The following is a 19,964-nucleotide window of genomic DNA, read 5'->3' as shown; positions in this document are numbered from 1 at the left end:
TATATTATTTTTTTAAAGAAAATGTATTTAAACTAAATAGGTTTATAAAAAGGACAGGTCATAAATATATCAGGTATTTTACAGTACATAATACCACAAAAATATGCATGTCGTGTCATTGACCCATGTATAAGCTGTGCACATGATCATGGTCTGAGTTTACACATGATCAGAGAGGAATGAGGAGGCACAGAGCGAGGTTTGTTCCTTAGGCAACTCGCTGCTGTTTATGGAACAGCTAAAGAGTTAAAGTGGAAAAATACTGCCAGTCTCTTACAAACATTTCAATAATGTCCCCCGAATCCTCTTTATGCACCAAGTAAAGTTAACTACAGTTAATGAGTTACAGTAAGTTAAAACATACAGTACTATATTCAGTACAGTATCTTCAAGTCATCACGGACACGATCCATTTGATATTAAACAACCTACGTTTCACAGTGAGTTTTTTTAATAAAATCAAGTTAATTTTTCAGTTGTGACTCATTTCATGTAACTTTATGTGTCCTTGCCTTTCGCAGTAATGTGGCGCTTGCTATCTGCAATGGGCATTCGTTTAAACATTGGTGAGAATAAACACACAGTTAAATATGTTGCATTTGCTCTGCACACATCGAAAACCCAACTTCAGAAGTAACAGACGGACTGTTCAAAAGTAACATGATGGCGTGACTCTTGCCAGGAATCTGTGTTTGTTCAGGGTGTAGCCTGTTGACTCCTATACAGGAGCTGAACATTACATCAAACCTTAATATTAAATAGCTTATTCATTTGTTTGAACTCTTACACACCTCAAGCTGTTACGAATTTCTTGAGTAAGCAAGTATACAAGATCAACCTTTGGGGATTAATTACGTTTTTGCATTCAAATGGCAAACGGAGGCATTTTGTGCATTACGTAAAATGTTTTTGAAACCGCAATGCTTGAGCAGACAGAGCAAGGATTTTACTGCATCTCAGATTTTTTCCTGGTCCCGGTGGGAATGTTGTGTCATTAGCATAGACTCGAGAGAAATAATGGAAACAGAGGGCATTGTGCAAAGCTGGTAATTGTTTTTTATAGGATATCATTTTCCCAAGGGTCTTACTGCCATTAAGACAGGTAGAAATAAATGGAATTCCCTCAGAGCCAACCCCTATGTAAAGCATTTATGTGATGTGCCATAGGAAGCTTTAGTTTCATACAAGGACGAATACATTACACACTCAAAAATATTATGTTATATTCAAGTGTTGGGTCAAAAAGGGATGAAATCAACCTGTTGGGTTGTAATTTAACCTATGTTAGAACCAAATATGACCAATAATGGGTAAATATTGGACAGACTGTAAAAAAAAAGATGGACGTAGTGTCTGTGAGGTCACCTATAGGTTTTTGATGATTGTTTTTGAAGCTTAAAGTAGGCAGTGCCTGCCGTCGCCATCTTGGCCGCACGTAACCGCACATCACTCACGGATATCCGAAAATGGGTAAAAAGGTGGGACGTGGGTGAGGCTCAGGTGACTGGATGCTTAAACCACGCCCACCTAGCTCGACTCTAGTTACACCAGTGGATGTTCAACCGTCCCTCAAATGGCCACAGATGAGTTACAAAAAAATCACCCTCTTAACAGTTGTCATGAAGGGCAAAAAAACACCAGGGTTTTCTATTATTTTCTACTGTAAAGTTGGCCATTTTAACACGGAGGTCTATGGGAATTGACCCCCTTTTGTAGCCCGCCTTTCGCGACCAGTCTATGAATTACTGTTTAAATTACTTCGGCTTCATCAGAGAGATCGGAAGGTTGCTTCTCGGACAAAGCACACTGCTGGGTTAAAATTGACCAAATGCTGGGTTGTTTTAACCCAACTGTTGGGTTATTATTATACTCCTTGGTTGCATAACAACAACCCAACATTGGGTCATTTTTAACCCAGCCCCAGCTCTTTGTTGGGTCAAGTATAAATATTGAACCCAACGTCTAAAATAACCTAACCTTTTTATAGAGTGCACATTTAAAGAAATGTATTTTGTCCATTGTCGTCACAATTTGACCTACTCTTCGGGCGTGATAGAAGGGCAGTTCAAATACAAATATTTTAGTCTTGGGCCCGGATGCAAACACTCATTAACGGCACAAATCTCATTTATTAAGCTAAGTTTTGGTTCCTCAAGACAGTAATGAACAATATTTCAGGACAAATAACAGGATGACACAAATCTTCAGAGAGGTGTAACTGACAGTACACACAAAGACAAAGAGAGGAAACCGTACTGATTTCGGAAAAAACAAATTACATTTTTGTTTCAACACAAGAGGTCTTTTCCAAAATGTTCTTGACGTTTTTCCAAACATTCAAGGTAGCGGAATTACTTTAATGACTTCCATCTTTCGATAACACGCAACTCCCCTCAACGAAACATGTTGTCTCCTTTTAATAAGGCTACTCTAAATATACACCGGGTAAAATTAGTGTTGAATACCCATGCAAAGAAATCAAACCATAGATGTCCATAAATTAAATGTTATGTGTAACCGTGTAAAATGAGACGGGCAAAAGTATCCCCTAAAGGAGGTGCAAAAAGGCATGGAAAGCCAAGGCAGTAATAATAAAGCAATGCTGCCCCTTGTCAGTGCAAATAATAACAGCTGATTCAGTCCCAACTGATGGCCAAAAATAGTGTCTCATTACCAAGGTGTCATGCAAGAAACATCTCATGATGGGTAAACCCTAACCCAAACACACAGCCAGGGAAACTCAGAGAAAGAAAATAAAGCTGCTAGAATGATCCAGCCAATCAGTTGACCTGAATCCAATTTAAAATCTATGGAAAGAACTAAAGATCAGAGTTCACAGAAGAGGCCCGCAGAAACTTCAAGATTTGGGGAGTGTATGTGTGGAAAAATGAAAGGGTCAAAATCACTCCTAAGGAATGAATGCAACTAGTCTCCATACAGGAGGCGTTCATTTGCAACAAAGGCTTTTGTACAAAGTATTAAATACTTTACTAAGCGTGTTCAATACTTTCCCCCTGCATTTTACATGATTACACATAACTTAATTTATGGACATCTATGGTTTGATTTCTATGAATGTGTGCATTGCATGGGTTACTACTATATGGTGAAAATAAATGAAAAAAAAGACAAATGTTAACTGATATAAATGGTGATGACGTACTTATTTTCCAGCTGTATAGACGGTTTCAGTAACAACATAAACAAGCGGCTTTCGTGGAAAACACGTAACTTCTGGTAAACTTAGCTAAGAATAAAAAACAACAGTACTTTAAGTACTTCTAAAGTAGTTTATTTATATAACAAGCAAATAAACAACACATAGATTACCTAGGAAACCAAAACATTTGTTATTTTGAGGTATTTGTTCAAGAGTTCAGTTTAGCAACTAGTCAGTCCATTAAACAAACAAAAAACGGAAGTAAAGTTCTTTCAGTATATGTATACACACACACACACACGTATATGTATACACACACACACGCACGCACGCACGCACGCACGCACGCACGCACGCACACACACACACACACACACACACACACACACACACACACACACACTATATCATCCTGATCATTGGTCCATTCATATATTAACCCCTCTTTTAAACACTCACATGTGGTTTGTCTTTCAGTAATGAGAGATTTGCCATATACATGAATGCAAACAAAACAATAGATTTATTGTTTATATAAACATAAGAATAAAACATTGCTATTTTTATTTTTATTGATAAATTGTGCATGTGAAAGAAATATATCACATTTCAAACTAGTAATACTTCCCTCTTTGAAACAAAATCTATTTTTGTCAGTATATCTATGAATGTTAATGTACTTATATAATGACAAGGCTTTTTCAGACTCTACACTTGTGTCCTTGGTGAGCTTTAGAATCTCCCAAATATAAATTAAGTGTGCTTTTCCTCACATTGTACTTTATGGCCTGAGGAGGCATCCATCTCCTGAAAAGGTCTGGCGTTTCTCAGTACTCCTACGATCATTCCTGCACCGGCCCGTCCTGGATGGTGCCCAAGAGCCTGAAACAAACACACTGTACCATGCTGTACAGATCTACATCGCCTCACTGTTTCCTTGTCCCTGCGATGTGATTGATTGTCTGCAAATGTGTTTTGTTGGTAAAAACAATAAGGCATTTAAACAATAAAAAAAAATACATGCAGATCCAGTAAATGGTACCTTTACAGAATGTACGACACAATTTGCATGATACCTGCTTTGCTTTTTCACAAACCAGATTATTTGAATCTTGGAGGGTGCTGGTTTTTCTGGCCTTCTCCAGGACTTTCCATCCGTCAGATGCCCAAACTGTCTGTTTTTACCGTCCATGAATAATTCAAGGAATGGAATAAAGTGCACTGTTTGATATGCAACAAAAACAGCATACAGTCGTTCACACTAACCAGACATTGTAATTCTGTTACACGTTATAGGTTTAAGCAACACCACCTCACTATGAGCTAGGGTAAGTGCACACTTAAAAATGATGCACATGCACAATAAATAACATTTATGAGATGAGTACTCAGCACTATACATCTAGGCGAGGCAAACTTTAAACTCATATGCATGCATGGGTGTAGCGTTCAGTGAAATCGTGCATTTTTGTAGGGAGTGGCAGACAGAAAAATGTGACTCCTTGGAAAGGCTCATTACCCTTAGAGGTTACAGATCAACAGAGATCGATTTCAAGCCTTGCATCAAGAAAATGTATACGTGGGACAAACCATGTTCTGTGTCTCATCTTTGACTAAAAGACTTTTATTTTATGAATAGCTGCATTATTCTCATCCTGCATTTGCAGAAAGAAAACCATTTTTCCAGGCTCTCACTTTTTTGCTGTAGTTATGCAGCTTTTTGCCACTAACTTACTGTAGATTTAAATTTATGTTATTTACTAAAAACTGTTTATTTAAAGTTAAATAAACATTAAGAGTCTTTGTCTTAACAGAATAAAATTATAAAAAAATAGCCCCATGCAAAGCATTCTGCGAACCAGAATTCCTCATCCTAACCTTTTTATGTTTTTTCCTTCAGAATGTGGATCCCAGAATGCTTTGCATGAGAGTGTTATTTTAGTTTTATTCTGTAAAGATAATGTTCATTTATATTTAATGTTAATTTAAGTTTAAACACACTGTTTAAATCTACAGTAAATTACTGGGAAACAGCTGATAGTAATACTGTAATTTCTACAGGTTAAAAAAGCAGATGTATGTGCTGTGGCATTTAAATTATGTAGGTTATTGCATAGCATTTAATGTCAAAAATAGTGCAACATACAAGACAGTTTATAGAAAACAACTATAAACCTCTGTGCCGCTCAGGTTACTTTCCATTAAAAGACTTTTGTTCATGTGAATTCACAGTGCTCTAGTATCTTTTTCCACTTTCACCTTTATTTGTTTGAAACAATAGAAAACATAGTGCGTACGAAAATGAATATGCAGAACAAAACAAAGTTACTAAGTAAATAAGCAATGTTTAATTAGGAAATGTTTACTTAACCTGCTCAAGCACTTAAGTGAGTTCCTTTCCCTGCCCTCAACAGGATGCCACCGAAAACTATTTGCGTCAGTGGTGTCACACACAATATGTACACGAGTATTCATGTTTTGTGAAAGTTTGTGTGTTCTTTTCTAAAAGAGAAAAAAAAATTTTTTCTGGCCAAGTCACGCCATGTCTTTGTTGTGTAATGTTTTTGTTTGACAGTTCAGGGCAGTGATGATAACATTGAAGTGATGATTAAGATTTATTCTAGCATTTTTATTGTCACGCATTTTTAAAAAATAACTATTTAAAAGAAATACATTTTTAAAGTACAGTAATGTTAGAGAATTGTTGTTTCTTCACCACCTCCTGTCGCTTTTAATAGTTTGTTTTCACTTCTCTTATTTACACAGATGCTCTCTGGCCTGAGCATCTCTTAAATCCCCCCCAAGACATTTGAAATATCTCTAATTTACCCAAATGAACCCCTGCATCAGTCCATTTTCTTTACTTTTACATTCTTAACTTTGCCTTAAAGCAGTACTGTTTAAAACGTTAGGTAAAAACTTTATGTATAATCATAAAACTTGGTGATTTTCCATGCTTGAAGCCCATGTTTATATTTGACACACTCGTGGCTTTATCTGTCAAAACACGTAGACCCAACAATAAAAAGTGTTGACACTGCTTACAAATAAACTGTACGGCTCAGGCCAGGGAAGGTGAGGACAACTAAAGATAAGTGAAGATGACCTTCTTGCTGCATGATCAGAAAACATTGAGGTTAAGTGAGCCCTATCGAGATGTAAAGATTGTCACATTTTTGTCACAAAAAATTAACTTTGTGTAGAATAATAATGTTGTAGATGCAATAATGTATTGCTTCACTGTGTTTATAAGAATTATTTTTATCAATTTAGTTTATTTCTTAAACTGTCTCCTTAACAATTTATCTTTCTGACTTTAAAAAAAATGTCAATGAGCAATAAAATTATGTTTTAAAACGTATTTTAATCCGTTATTTGCTTTTGTAAATGATTAGCATTAAAAACAAATATAAACGAATACATGTTCAAATTATTCAGTAATAAGTGTAAAATATAAACAGATTTGACACAAACTGTTCATATAATTAAATTGGACCATAACAAAATTCTTCCCATCAGAGTTTGTACCCGGTGATAGTTTTGGATGTTAAACACACCATCATCTCACCCATGTCTTGTCTTTTATGCTAGACAACCACGCGATTTGCAGCGTGCAGCAGCGCCCTTTAAATAAACTCCGCCCCGAAATCAGTCGATCAAATTCAGCATCACACTCTCCGGCCGTAGACCAATCACAGCCTTCGGAGGGTGGTCCTAGAACGGTGGTCCGGGAAGACGTCATCCAATAGAATTCCGAGTTCCTCGGACAAAAGGCTTGCGACAATCATCGTTTACCTTCTGATCCGCCCATTATTCATGTTCACTGAGGTGTTATTTAAGGAGACACTAGAGCAGATAGCGGAACGCACAATAACGGTTTTGCTGAACAATGCCTTTTAAACACTGACGCCCCGCTGTGTTGTAATGTCTGTCCGGAGAGCAATTGTAATGTTTCAGTTGCGCTCATATCTAAAGTAAAGAGATCTAAATGTTAAGATGAGATCATAAATGATGAACTACATCTTACTTGAGTGATGTACTGCACAATAAAACGCAAATGCATTTATTACCGCCAATAACGCTATAAACTTACTTGAAAGTAACATAATACAAAGCTGGCTTTGCTTGCTAGTTAGCAATAAAACATCATGACCAGTTTACTGCTGGAGTTCACTTGGTAATAATTAATTGTCTCTTTCTTGGTCTTCTTTTGGGAATTTTCTCTATAAATCGACTTTACAATAAAAGTATATATTTACTTCAGGCATGTAAACCCGCCTTTAAAAAAAACATTTAAATTATGACCTCAGCTCTGAGGGAGGTTGGTCACGCCCCTCAGTCAAAAAAGTGTTTCGCGTGCATTAGTGGTTCATTTGAATCTTGTGAGGAGGGGAGAGTACCTCCTGTTCCTCTGCATTGGAGCTTATAATCTTGCTTCAGCATCCGAGGAACACTACCGTTAACCGGGCATCATCGGGATCAGGCGATTTCCCGGTGATAAAGGAACCGATACGATATTTTAGTTGAAACACTATCAGAGCAACGGACACATATCGAATGATTCTCCAGTAACGTTAGCTGTTAAAGTTCAGAACAAGTAGCTTCCTTTCAGTGGAGAAAGACAAATCGGGTGTTGAAAGGCTCCAACAGCTGACACGGGAGTATTTTAGTATTTTTTGTGTGTGTAAATCTGCCAATTTTAAATCATCCACGATGACCAGGAGATCTTGTGCCATTTACGCCACCGGTATCGTGTGCGCGCATCTGCTCATTTTGGGAATCGCCCTACTGGTGGCTCAAGTCTTCCAGACAATGATTCAAGAGCGGCTTAAAAAGGTAAGATTTGTCTGGAGTAAAGTCTAATTTGTCCTAAAAATGATCTTAAAACGTATAACCGGCTTTTCATAGTTCCGTTAACGTGTTTCCTGTTCTTTCTGAAGCATCAAGCGGAGTTGCTCGTGCTCAGTTGTGGATGTCAGGGTTGTGAAATCACGCTGATAGTAATCAAATCGACATGTATTTAACATTTCCTAATACATTTTCACACAAAAGCCATTTCAGTTTTGTGGTAACGCTACAAATGTCAATTTTTGAGGGGAAGTTTATACAGTAACACCCGGGCTTTACATTTTCCTGTCAGGTACGTTATCTCGTCGCGTGCATTCCGTATATTACCTAAAACACCTCACGATTTGTCAATGTAATGTTGCCCTTTCAATAAATATGTGATCAAAACACGATATCATATTACCGTGATGTAAATGTGGTTTTGTTTGTAACAAAGTGGGTTGGTCACAGACCACCAAGCCTATCATATTGCGGAAAACATTTTCTGTAACCCACCCATATAACTTGGTAGTGTGGTGCAGAGTAGTAGTTCATGAATGAAGTGCTATCTTCTCTATTCAAGTTAGGGATGGTAAGTCCCTCAAATTTTGTGGAATACGTTGTCACGGATCATAAACGGTATTGGGGGATGTGTGCTATACGTGTGGAGATGGGGGGAGGGTCTCCGTCTCCTCTCCTTAGGAAAATACTTGGAATTCTGACCCTCCACCCTCAGTATTTTTAACCAAGTGTAGTATTTAATGGTCAATGTTATTCCCCAAACTTGTAATAGAGAGTGTGAGTTTATGTGCGGGTTAAGATTGATGGGAAGGTCATGTGCAGGTGTTGACAGATGATACATTGATAGTTACACATTATTTACATTTTATGCACTAATAGGAATTGCTCGTGTATGATACATTCTATGATTTATCTAAGCACTAATACAGTACAAACACCTCACTGTGTCCCGTTAGACTTGAGTTTGAGTAGAAAAAAACTACTTGAACTTAAAACCCTCAGGTCATGTGTGTCTTTTGAGTAGGGCGTGGAGCGCCTGGTATGTTTAAGGAGTTGTGCATGTGACACAGTATGTAGCTTTGAGGCAGGTTTTCTTTAAAACATTGTATTTATCTCATGTGACAATGAAAACGCATTAACTTGGTTATAGCAGCTTGTTTATAAGTTGAAATACCTGTTTTATGTAGACTTAGAAGTAAGTAAATTGGTTAAAATAACATTGAGAGTCCTGTCCGACCGTATAAGGGCTTGGGAGATAGTACTATGTCAACTGTGTGTAAAATAAACTGTATACACTAAAAAATGCTGGGTAAAATAAATGAAGAAAATGTTTATATTAGAGTTAAAAACAACGCAGCATTTTGGGTTGAAACAACCCAGCATAGGTTTAATTACAACCCAAACTTTTGACCCAACGCTGTTTTGAAAATAACCTGACTTTTTTTAGAGTGTAATTCACACTGACTAGTCCCATCACTTTAACGTGGGTGTTTTATTAACTACATAGATCTAAACGGGTGGCAAAGGAAAAAATACATTTAGTAAATCAAAGTGCATTCAAGATACACATTTCAGCAGTATGTGTGTTGCTGTGTTCCCTAGGAATCGAACCCATGACCTTTTGCATTGCAAACGTAATTCTCCACCATTTGAGTACAGGAAGTATTTCACTATCAAATTCAAAACATTTGTTGTTTTTCTTACCTTGCCGATCAAGGCTTTAAAAATGTTTTAATAGTTTGATGTCCGCTAAGGACCTTCAAAGACCTTTTTTCTCAAGGTTGTTGACCACAGACGGTTTATAAAGCTTGTTTGTTTGTTAACTAACAGTTTTGATTCCTAAAACTAATGTCTATCAGAATATTTGCATCTTTCCAGAAGGACTTGTTTATATGTGTGACCAAACAATGGGTTAAACCAATTCTTTCTGGGTTGAAGATAACCGAGTACAGGAATGTGTGGTGTGATGTTTCTAATAAAGTAATATTAATTGTTCGATGTCTATGTGCTTAAGATGTTTGTTTTTGCACCAGGAGTAAATAAGTGCTGATGCCGGGATGTTTTAAAGAAAATCCCAAGCAAACCTTCTCAGAAATGCTTAAAGATTAAATAACCTTACTTTAAAGAATACCTATAGTCTGATTTTACTACACATGGTCGAACACATTGAATAGCTGCGAGTACACAGGGTGACTCCCAATAAAAGAAAGTCCATTCAGTGCTTGCATGTGACTGATTCTTCAGTTCAAATGACAGGTTTCCTTTTAAAAGAAAGATAAAAACATAATAATATCAAAGTTTTTAATAAGAAGACACTGAGACTTTGGGGTGGTTTCCCGGACAGGGATTAGACTAGTCCTGAAAAACAACTTGCACTGAGATATCTTAAAATACATTAGTGCCCTTTGTTTTACCTCAAAATGCACACAAGTAATGTTTTTAGTGAGGCATGTTTGTAAAAACCAGTTATTTTCCTAATTAAACAAAGGTCTAGTCCTGTCCGGGAAACCACCCCTTATAGTTATAGAAGTGGGTATTGGTGATCATGCATAATTTCTGCATAATGCTTCCGTGACTAATGTGACTAACATTTGTTGTTGAACAAATTCATTTTAAAAGCGAAGCAAAACCTGGCAAGTAATTTTTATGGAAAGACCTTCAGACCTTCTTAAAGGGGCCAATGAGTTTTGTTGTTGTTTTGGTAAAGCGCCTGCCCTGTTAATGTCATGGCTTCTGATCTCTGATAGTGTTATCTACATTTCAAGGCAACATTAGGATAAAACCTTCATGGTGTATCTTGGGTAACCCTTTGGAGCGTATTTGTTTTGTCAATTACTATGTGCACTTATGTTGTAGTCACAAACAGCATTATGTACTGCATTAACATTTGTTAGTCATTTTAAAATCAACATTTGTTCAAATAAAAGTAAAGAGACATGAGAACTGGAAAGTGTAACCGCTGAAGGTTCGTTTTTATGCTGAATTAAGAAACCTGATTGTTTGTCTGGACTGCTGATGTTGATGTATTTGTTTTCTCTTCTTCTTTAACTATGAATCAGCCAGACTCTCAGATGAGCTCTTTCCTCTTTATTACCCCATCCCAGCTTTTTTTTCCACCGTACGTCTGCGTTTTTTCGGTCATTGACATTTCACCTGATAACTCAGTCAGCTTTTAACAGATCTTCAAGCTTTCGTGTACCTTCTTCCCTAAAAAAACCCCAAAAACCCAGCTTTAACGTTTAGTGAGTGTCACGCAGCACAACCACGTGACTTATCTGTCAAAGCAAAAAAGTTAGATCTTATATAGACCTTATAATGTCACAGTTTTTGACCTTTGATTTTGTTTGTTTTGCAGGAGATCACATTGGGTCAGAATAGTCGAGTATTGGAGGGCTGGATAAACCCACCACCTCCCGTTTACATGCAGTATTATTTCTTCAACGTTACCAATCCAGATGAGTTCTTGGCTGGAAAAGCGAAGGCCAAAGTCACTCAGATGGGACCGTATACTTACAGGTGAACTGATGTTGCCAAAAATGTAGAAGAAATTTAGTAACCCCTTTGTTGAATGCTAAATTGTTCAGACACGGCATGTTTGTGCAAGGCAAAGTCATTTGTTTTCTTAAATGTTGTGCTCTGTTGTCAGTGACAACAATTTGGGTACCACGATCAGGAAGTGACTCATTAGTTTTAGAAGATGGGAAACAGGAAATGTTAAGTAAATGTCAAATTTTATGCGCTTGAGTATTTTAGTTTAATTTTTCCTGTATTTCCTTAAGTAACTACCCCCCATCCCCTTTCAAGTGTGGGGGTGAAATGGTAATGTTTACTTTCAATTTGATAAAACACTTTCTAGACTCGCATTCTTTGGTCTAAAGGCCTAATCTTGGTCTCTTTATAAAGAAGACTCTTCGAAGTTTAAGTTTAGTTTTTAATTTAAAAAGAATGCTGTAAACTATAAAGTATAAATTTTATATAAAAAACATAAAAAAAAAAAAAATTCACGCCACAAATGCTAAATAAAGCCTTAAATCTCAACTAGTTTGAAAATAAAGGTTCAAGTTAAAATCACAAAAAATAAGGTTTTGTGACCTTACCAACAATGTCCAATAGGTGTCATTGGTTTGCATACTCTTATCACGAATTAATACATTACTGTCACTGCATTTTTATTATTGCAAAAGGCTTTGAACTATGAAAACCACATTCTTGGAGCTTTCCAATGATATAAAGGTTGTCATGATTAGAACCGAGGTTAAACGGTGAACAGCCATTTTTTTAAAAGCATACACTTCATTTTCTAGATAAGACCTCAATGTTTATCTTGACTCTTCCAGGGAATACCGTCCAAGGGAAAATGTCACTTACCTTGAAAATGGGACAAAAGTCTTTGCCACGAATCCCAAGAGCTTTGTGTTTCTGCGAAACATGTCTGCTGGAGATCCCGAGGTTGACCGTGTGATAACGGTTAACATTCCCTTAATTGTAAGAACATATTAATATTATTTTATTCTGTTTATAAGATTTTTGTCATTGTCTAAACTCCCAACGCAAGGAATTTGGTTGACGTTTCTCTTATCTTTGTTCAGGCTGTGATGAACGAGTTGAAGACCTACAACTTCTTTCTGAGGTCTGGCGTGTCCATGATCTTGAATTCCATGGGCATTGAAGTGTTCATGAATCGTACCGTTCACGAGATCCTCTGGGGTTTCAAAGATCCACTGCTGACCAAACTTCACAGCATGAGACCAGAAGTGGAGGAATATTTTGGCCTTATGTACAACGTAAGAGCCGGTGTCTTATTCATTTAGGGTGATATGTTTTGTGCACATAAAGATCAGAATGGGATAAGCAAATGACGTTTTTATGATCCCGTCAGTCACAGACAGCAGATGTTGACCGGTTTTCCAGGTTTGCCACAGTGGCCTGGTTTACTCTAATGTGTTTGAAATGCTCTTGAGGGATTACATGAGGGATCAAATTAGATTTAGAAAAAAGCCAAATGTTGTGTAATATTAGGAGCAATATCATTGAGTTTTTATTAAAAGAAACATTTTGACTTAACCTCGTTGCGTTCATGGCAGCTATACAGCAAAAATATGACGTATCAAAATCTGCATCCTCAAACATAGTTTTAATCCTAGTCTGTTAAATCCTGTTGTGCAGAAAAATGGGACCCATGAAGGCGAATTTGTCTTTCACACTGGAGAACAGAACTACATGGACTATGGCAAGATTGACACATGGAACGGTATAAGGTACGATTCTTGCGTAACCTCAAACTGACACATCAAGATGCACACTCACTTGCTTCCAACTTTTGGAAATTGGGTTACACACAAGTCAATAACGGAGCCTAAAGTCCAGTTTGTGAAATACATCAAGACTTGCATTTTTTTTTAAAGTAGGTCAGATTGTATTTCACATTCCTCCCATCAAATCACTTACCATGCAAAATTTTATCAGTATGCAAGCTTGATATAAACAACATGCTGTTGTTGCCCACAGACATATGACATGGTGGTCTGCCAACCAGAGCAACATGATCAACGGTACCGACGGCAGTGTCTTCCACACCTTCCTGTCCAGGAAAGAGCTCCTCTACATCTTCGCCGCAGATTTGTGCCGGTACGGGCCGCTCTTAAACACTTTCAAATTACTTGGAGACTGAATTACTTGTACACACTTGCTCAAAGACGTTTTGACTTCGCAGATCCATTCATCTCGCTTATGTGAGGGACATGGAAGTGAAGGGGATCCCTGCCTTCCGATTCGCTCCTCCTTCAGATGTTTTGGCTCCCCCCAGTGAGAACCCCAGTAACGCCGGTTTCTGCGTGCCTGCCGGGGATTGCTTGGGAAAAGGAGTCCTCAAAGTCAGCGTATGTCGGCAAGGTACGTGCGTTCAACCCCATACCGCACCTTAGCTTCAGGGGGTCTGGGTTAAACAAGTTTTAAAGAGGTATAGAATGTTATAGTTTTGAAAATCACTGTAGTGGGGTTATGTACAGGCACATTTGCAGGTACGATAGTCTAGTATTACACACTACAGTGCCCCGAATAGCCGACCTAGACTGATGGTTAACTCGAGTGAACCACATGTGTAAATAGTATTGAAGTCCTTGGTGTCCAATAGCGATCTGTGACCCGTTCATGTTAGATAACGCTGCTTTTGTTTGCTCTTTTCTGGACTATGAAAGAGAAATCAGGGTTCAACGCTTAATAAATAACTTTGAGTACGATTTTATGACTTAATGACTTTATTCGCGCTAAGTGACCTCCAACAAAGTCCTTTATCACAACTACTATTGCTTCCCCCATAAACTATTCAGCGAATATTATTATTGAACGATTGTAAACTCTTATCACACAATGACTGATATGTTTCAGCTGTTTAAATTTGCATATGCTTTGATTTGTCATATTTCTTAGATGTTATGACAGGTCATTGATGGTTATATGTGAGACATTATTTTTAAAAAGGGATCCAGAGACTACACTGAAATATGACCAAACATTTCTTAATTTTACGACTTAATGGTTAATTTAGCTTCACTTTTCAAGGTCACTTCTCTTTGTGACATTGACTGTGTTTTCTTGGTTCAGTGTTTCCGTGCTGGACGCGTTTTGGAAAATTGTCAAAACATGCCGAGATAAGAGGCTTGCACAAACTTATGCAGTCCTTGCCAGCTTAAGCGCATGTAAAATAGGGACGTACCAAATACTAGGAAAAGAAGCTTTTAGTAAAATGTGTAATGAATACTTGGATTAGATAAATGCAAAAAAATCATGTGGTTATAAACTTTTGGCCCCTTTTGTGCAGATGAACTACTTATCATTTGTATTTGGTAACTATTCGTGGAAATGATGTCACCATCAAAAAGAGGAAGTATCATTTTCTGTTAAAGGGATAGAAAAGTTTGTCATCATTTACTCACTCTCATGTTGTTACAAATCGGCATAAATTTCTTGGTTTTGATGACACAAAGGAAGGTATTTTTTAAGAAATGTTTGTCACCAAACCGTTCATGGACCCCATTCACTTCTATAGTAGGAAAAAAAGGGTCCGTGAACGGTTTTGTTACAAACATTTCTCTAAATATCTTCCTTTGTGTTCATCAGAACAAAGAAATTTATACAGGTTTGTAACAACATGAGGGTGAGTAAATGATGACATAATTTTCATTTTTGGGTGAACTATCCCTTTAACTAAACTGAAAACTAAAAACCCCTAAATTTTACACGCCTACTTTAAGGGTTTGATAACATTGATCATTAAAAAGCATGTGAGATCTAAAAATGGCACATTAGCATGTGACCGTATAATTTTATTTATTTAATGGTCGGTCATGAGCAGAGTACACATACACATGGATATTTTTGGATCTTCACAGGACCTTATTGTTTCTAAATAAAGTGGCACTATAGGAATTGATGTCATCTAATCCATTTTCCCTTCTTGTTTCATGTACAGGTGCTCCCATTGTTGTATCATTCCCTCATTTCTACCAAGCCGATGATGAGTACATCAATGCCGTCGAAGGGATGAACCCGAATGAGGAGGAACACGAAACCTACCTCGACATCAATCCAGTAAGCCCTGATGTTTTGGATTTCATGGTTTCGTAATCTGTAAATAGCCCGCACCCCTCCTTGCCAACTGAGTTGTTATTCACTCTGGTTTAACCACAAGTGAATATTAAAACCACATTTGACTTCCCCAAAGTTCCCTTGATTGAAAATGTGCCTATTACATCACTTAGCACTGCTCTAGTGAACCTATGTGATGCATATGATGAATTTTACTACATATGTTAATGATTAAACACTTTGCTTTTTTTCTGCAGACCACAGGGGTTCCTATTCGCGCATGCAAAAGAGCTCAGCTCAACGTCCTCCTGAAGAGAGTCACCGGCTTCCCGTGAGTTAAACATCTAAACCATCTAAATCACAATGATGCCCTTTGGGAATAATAATTAACTTCTGGAATTTTCTTTTTAGCAACACAAAATTCCTCAATGACACGATTTTCCCCATCATGTACGTCAATGAGGTGAGGGTTTTGCCTTTGTCTCACCTGTTTGTTTACAGTGTTTGCACGGTTCACAGCATTATGTTCAATTTTAGACGGCGACCATCGACGACGACTCGGCAAGCCAGATGAGAACGCTTCTGTTGATCGTAACGTTGGTCTCCAATTTCCCCGTCATCATTGTAGGGATGGGGGTCATTTTACTGGTGGTCCTGTTCGTACTTATATGCAGAAACCGTCAGAGAAAGGTAAAAAAATCCCTTTTCTGTAACTTTGAGAAAGACTTAAAAGGTTCATGGGTTATTCTTGGTGTTTAAAAAAACTGAAACGTACACACACGTAGCTGGGAAGTTTGAAATGTGTCAACATCCTCAAAGGCGCTTTCCTTAGTTTTAATTCTCATGCATGCGCCCGCACGCATTACTTTATGAAATAAAGTATTCTTTTATTATTATAATTTTTTTTATTCTTTTATATACTAATAATCTGACGTTTATTTTATCATATTAAATGCTTAATGCTGTTATGTTTTAATTTCCAGTAACATTTTTCCTCCCTTTTTGTTTCTATTCAGAATGAAGTAAAACGTATTGATTTTACTGAGGCTTTTCATTCTTTTGCTGTAAGTCTTCATTTTTCCCCTTCCAACACACACACACACACACATTTTGTTTTTAAAATGATAATTATTATTATTTTAGTGGTTTGTGTTTTTTTTATTGGTACGATTACATCATACAAACACCCTATCATTATGCATTTGTTTCCACATGTCATCCTGGTTATTGTTTTGTATGTGTTGCATCAATTGTGCAATGTGTTCACTGCTCACGGTGTTATATGTAAAAAAATTCAACCACTGTCTACAAGCAAACACCCTAAAGCTCCTCTCCTAATATTCCTATAGACGACGAAAGACGACACGGCTTACACCCAGGTCAGCAACCAAACGGAGGAATCGCCCGAGAACCGCAGCAATCAGCCTTTGAGGAACGGATCTTACATCGCCATGTCGCCTGTGGAGGCGCAGAAGTGTTGATGAAGATCCCCGCCCCGCCACTCTTCACTGTGCGATTCGGCCACACACGCTCACCAAAGTCCGCCGAAGGTTATGACATCACAAACTCTCCCAAATCTCTGGGTTTATGGAGACGTCTGTCGCCTATTCATGAGAGGCCTCGAAACACTCTTGCCTTTAAAAAGAAAGAATATGCATCGCATGCTCACCGAATTTATAGTCATAAACCCCCGAGGGGGTTTCACTGGAGGTGCTGGAAACACTCATGACTAGGACAGCTTCAAGCGTTTCGAATCTCTTCCCACACTACTGTATGCAGGTCTGCGCAAGCAGGCCTTGTACTAACAAAGCTCTTTATTTCTCTTAGCCTTTGAAAATGAGCGGATAAATGCAAACTGTATCGTAAAAAGAGGGATAAAAGGTCTAATATGCTAAAAAAAAGAAAAAACTGGGTCCAATCCAGTCTTTGGATGTGTGTGTGTGTGTGATACCAGTATGTATGTATATATTTGTATGTCAGCAGGCATGTCTATGCTTGCATGTTTTGTCACACGGCAGTGAACTGCTCGGGTGGATCACGGTCTGCCGTTTTGCACGACGCAGTGTGACAAGAAGCGGACACTAGTGGTCTTTGATTTCAACCGGAAGCGTTGTAATGACGACAGCTACTTTAGAGAGGTTAGACGGTCTCTTGCTATAGAAATCTTACGCGTTTTATATTTTCATACTGAAAGAACATCAAACGTGAGACTTGAAACTTCCTCTGCCTTACTTACAAACACAAAAAGTGATTTCGCATGGCAACATCTGGCTACCTCACATTTGTGAATCAGTGTCGCCACCCATTTCGCAGCCAAGCGTCTTGTTTTGTTATCACAGGACCGCACTGAACCCGAATGAGAGCAGAAAGGGTTAAAGATCAGCAGGTTTGGGGTTATCAGTGATGTTTGCACGTGTCTTTCTGTGCACGTTTAGTTTGGCTGAACCCTGCTCTGTGGCCAAAAGAGACTTTAGCACATGTGTGCTCTTCGTCAAACTGAGGCTATATATCCATCGAATTGAAACCGATGTGATAGCTGCCGACTTTACAAAATCTTGTACTTTTCTGTTATTTTGTGTCCACTCGGTTGAAGCATTAGAAACTGTGTTAAACACTTGTCGTGAAGATGTTACATTAACATAAGCATCTGTTACCTGCCGCATTACGGCAATTTTGCTCGTGCCATGAATCTATCTTTGCGTTAAAACCGGAAACAATATGTACAAAAGTATACAAACGGACTATAAAAATATGAAAACCCTGCTGGACTATTTGATATCTTTAAGCGTCGAGTAAGTACAACCTGAGCCATATCAACGCCGTTTCCGGATTCCTAACGGTGACTTTTGAAACGTGCCACCCCTTGTTCACCTCCATATACGCTTGACCAAAGATAACATTGGTTTAGTAGATAACCGCTTTGTTGACTTACCCCAGTGATATGTACAGTGCCATCGATTTCCCATTTGCAAAAGCAGCATCCCATTATCTACACGGAAAAAGTTCACAAAACAGTTTCCAGAACTTAAAGTGTGTTTAATACTGCAAAAAACGAGAACTTTAAAGTGCTCAGACGGCAGACGACTCCGCGACGGATCGGTATCGAAGTCCGGCCCAGAGTCGTCTGCTGTCCGGGTGTTGCCACAGTGTGCACATAAACTCTCAGTATTATGTATTGATGCAGCAATACAAGAATATATGTATGAAGCAAATTTTATAATGAAGTAAGTTTTGTAATCAGACAAAGGATATTTATGTATTCATATGTTCAATGGTATGTACATTATCTGAATTTCTAAGGTTTTTGGTCCTGTTCATTTCTGTATATTGTTTTTAATTATTTTGTGATATATATAACGTGGGTTGACAAAGCACATTTCTTTCCTTTTTTCCTTTCTTCCTCCACAAAGTTGAATATTGTGCTAAATCCAAGATGAAACGGTGTATGTGCCCGTGAGATTGTAACTTTGACAAAGGCTTGTGTTGTGTCTGTGGGGTTTGAGCCAACCGTGTGTAATGATCTCCCGTAATAGGACCTTCCCAAGCTGTCGACGCACTGTTTTGTCCAACTGGAATAACAAAGGGAAGGCTGAGTGTCTTTGAGTTTGGTTTCGGGGGATTGCCGTAGTGCCACGTTGGGTACAAGGGAACTTTCTATTGCAATCTAACCTTTTTTTTCTTAGATGAATGACGCCCTCCTCCTCCAGTGCCATATGATCCTGTTTATTTCATTTGCTTCGGTAGCGTTTTTTTTTTTTTTTTTTGCCTTGCTGGTAAATTCACCCCAGCATCTTTCAGGGTGGTCTTAAAAACACTGAACATTTCAACACCTGAGATGCGTGTCACCTTTTTTGCTGCTGAGAATGACAATCCTGGTGTCATGTTAGGTGCAAAATCATTTCAAGTAATGTTCATTTTTAGTTTTGATAATTTACACTGCACAAATCTTTCTATAATGCTTTTGTAAACATTTTTAGTGTTATTTTCAAATAGTAAAAACCGTTGAAAAGCAAACCTTGTGTCGTGTTTTTAATGTTTTGACATTGTGGCTTCCTTGTGAACCTTTCTTTGCCATATTTTGTAAGATGGTGTTTATTATAAGATAAAAAAGTGTGCATTTGTTTTACTACGTAATGTGACACTGACTAACTAATCCAACAGTATGGAATTTTATCAATAGTAAAACACTTTTAAACGTGGGTTGGGCATTTAAACATTTTTTTATGGTTTATTAAGGTAATGCACTATTAAACTAAATCAAAAAGGTTCTATGCTAAAGGTTAAAATTTTACCAGAAAGGCGTGGTAATCCTTTTTTTTAATACCTGGAACAGGTAGACTGTAAGATCTGATAAACCTGCAGGAATGGA

At 37.8% G+C, this 19,964-nt stretch overlaps 1 protein-coding gene across 1 annotated transcript; it reads left to right on the top strand.

The window, feature by feature from the left end:
* Nucleotides 1-7,522: 7,522 nt before the first annotated feature.
* scarb2a (scavenger receptor class B, member 2a) lies at nt 7,523-19,609 on the top strand. The gene is made up of 13 exons (XM_065284410.1): nt 7,523-7,996; nt 11,364-11,524; nt 12,346-12,493; nt 12,598-12,792; nt 13,175-13,266; nt 13,517-13,636; nt 13,722-13,900; nt 15,480-15,598; nt 15,853-15,926; nt 16,007-16,058; nt 16,133-16,285; nt 16,612-16,659; nt 16,945-19,609. Exons 1-13 carry the CDS (start codon nt 7,874-7,876, stop codon nt 17,074-17,076), a joined length of 1,596 nt encoding a protein of 531 aa, XP_065140482.1. The 5' UTR covers nt 7,523-7,873; the 3' UTR covers nt 17,077-19,609.
* The last annotated feature ends 355 nt before the right edge of the window (nt 19,610-19,964 follow it).

Source organism: Paramisgurnus dabryanus, chromosome 5 (genome assembly GCF_030506205.2).
Source record: "Paramisgurnus dabryanus chromosome 5, PD_genome_1.1, whole genome shotgun sequence".
In the NCBI taxonomy this organism is placed as follows: Eukaryota; Metazoa; Chordata; class Actinopteri; order Cypriniformes; family Cobitidae; genus Paramisgurnus; species Paramisgurnus dabryanus.
The sequence above is the reverse complement of the archived record's forward strand: the minus strand, read 5'-3'. Positions and strand labels throughout refer to the sequence as shown.

Bases quoted from the DNA above. Each gene is read 5' to 3' on its own strand.
- scarb2a (XM_065284410.1), top strand. From the start codon at position 7,874: ATGACCAGGAGATCTTGTGCCATTTACGCCACCGGTATCGTGTGCGCG. The intron at 12,494-12,597 runs GTAAGAACATAT...ATCTTTGTTCAG, and splicing joins CGGTTAACATTCCCTTAATT to GCTGTGATGAACGAGTTGAA. The intron at 16,059-16,132 runs GTGAGGGTTTTG...GTTCAATTTTAG, and splicing joins CCATCATGTACGTCAATGAG to ACGGCGACCATCGACGACGA.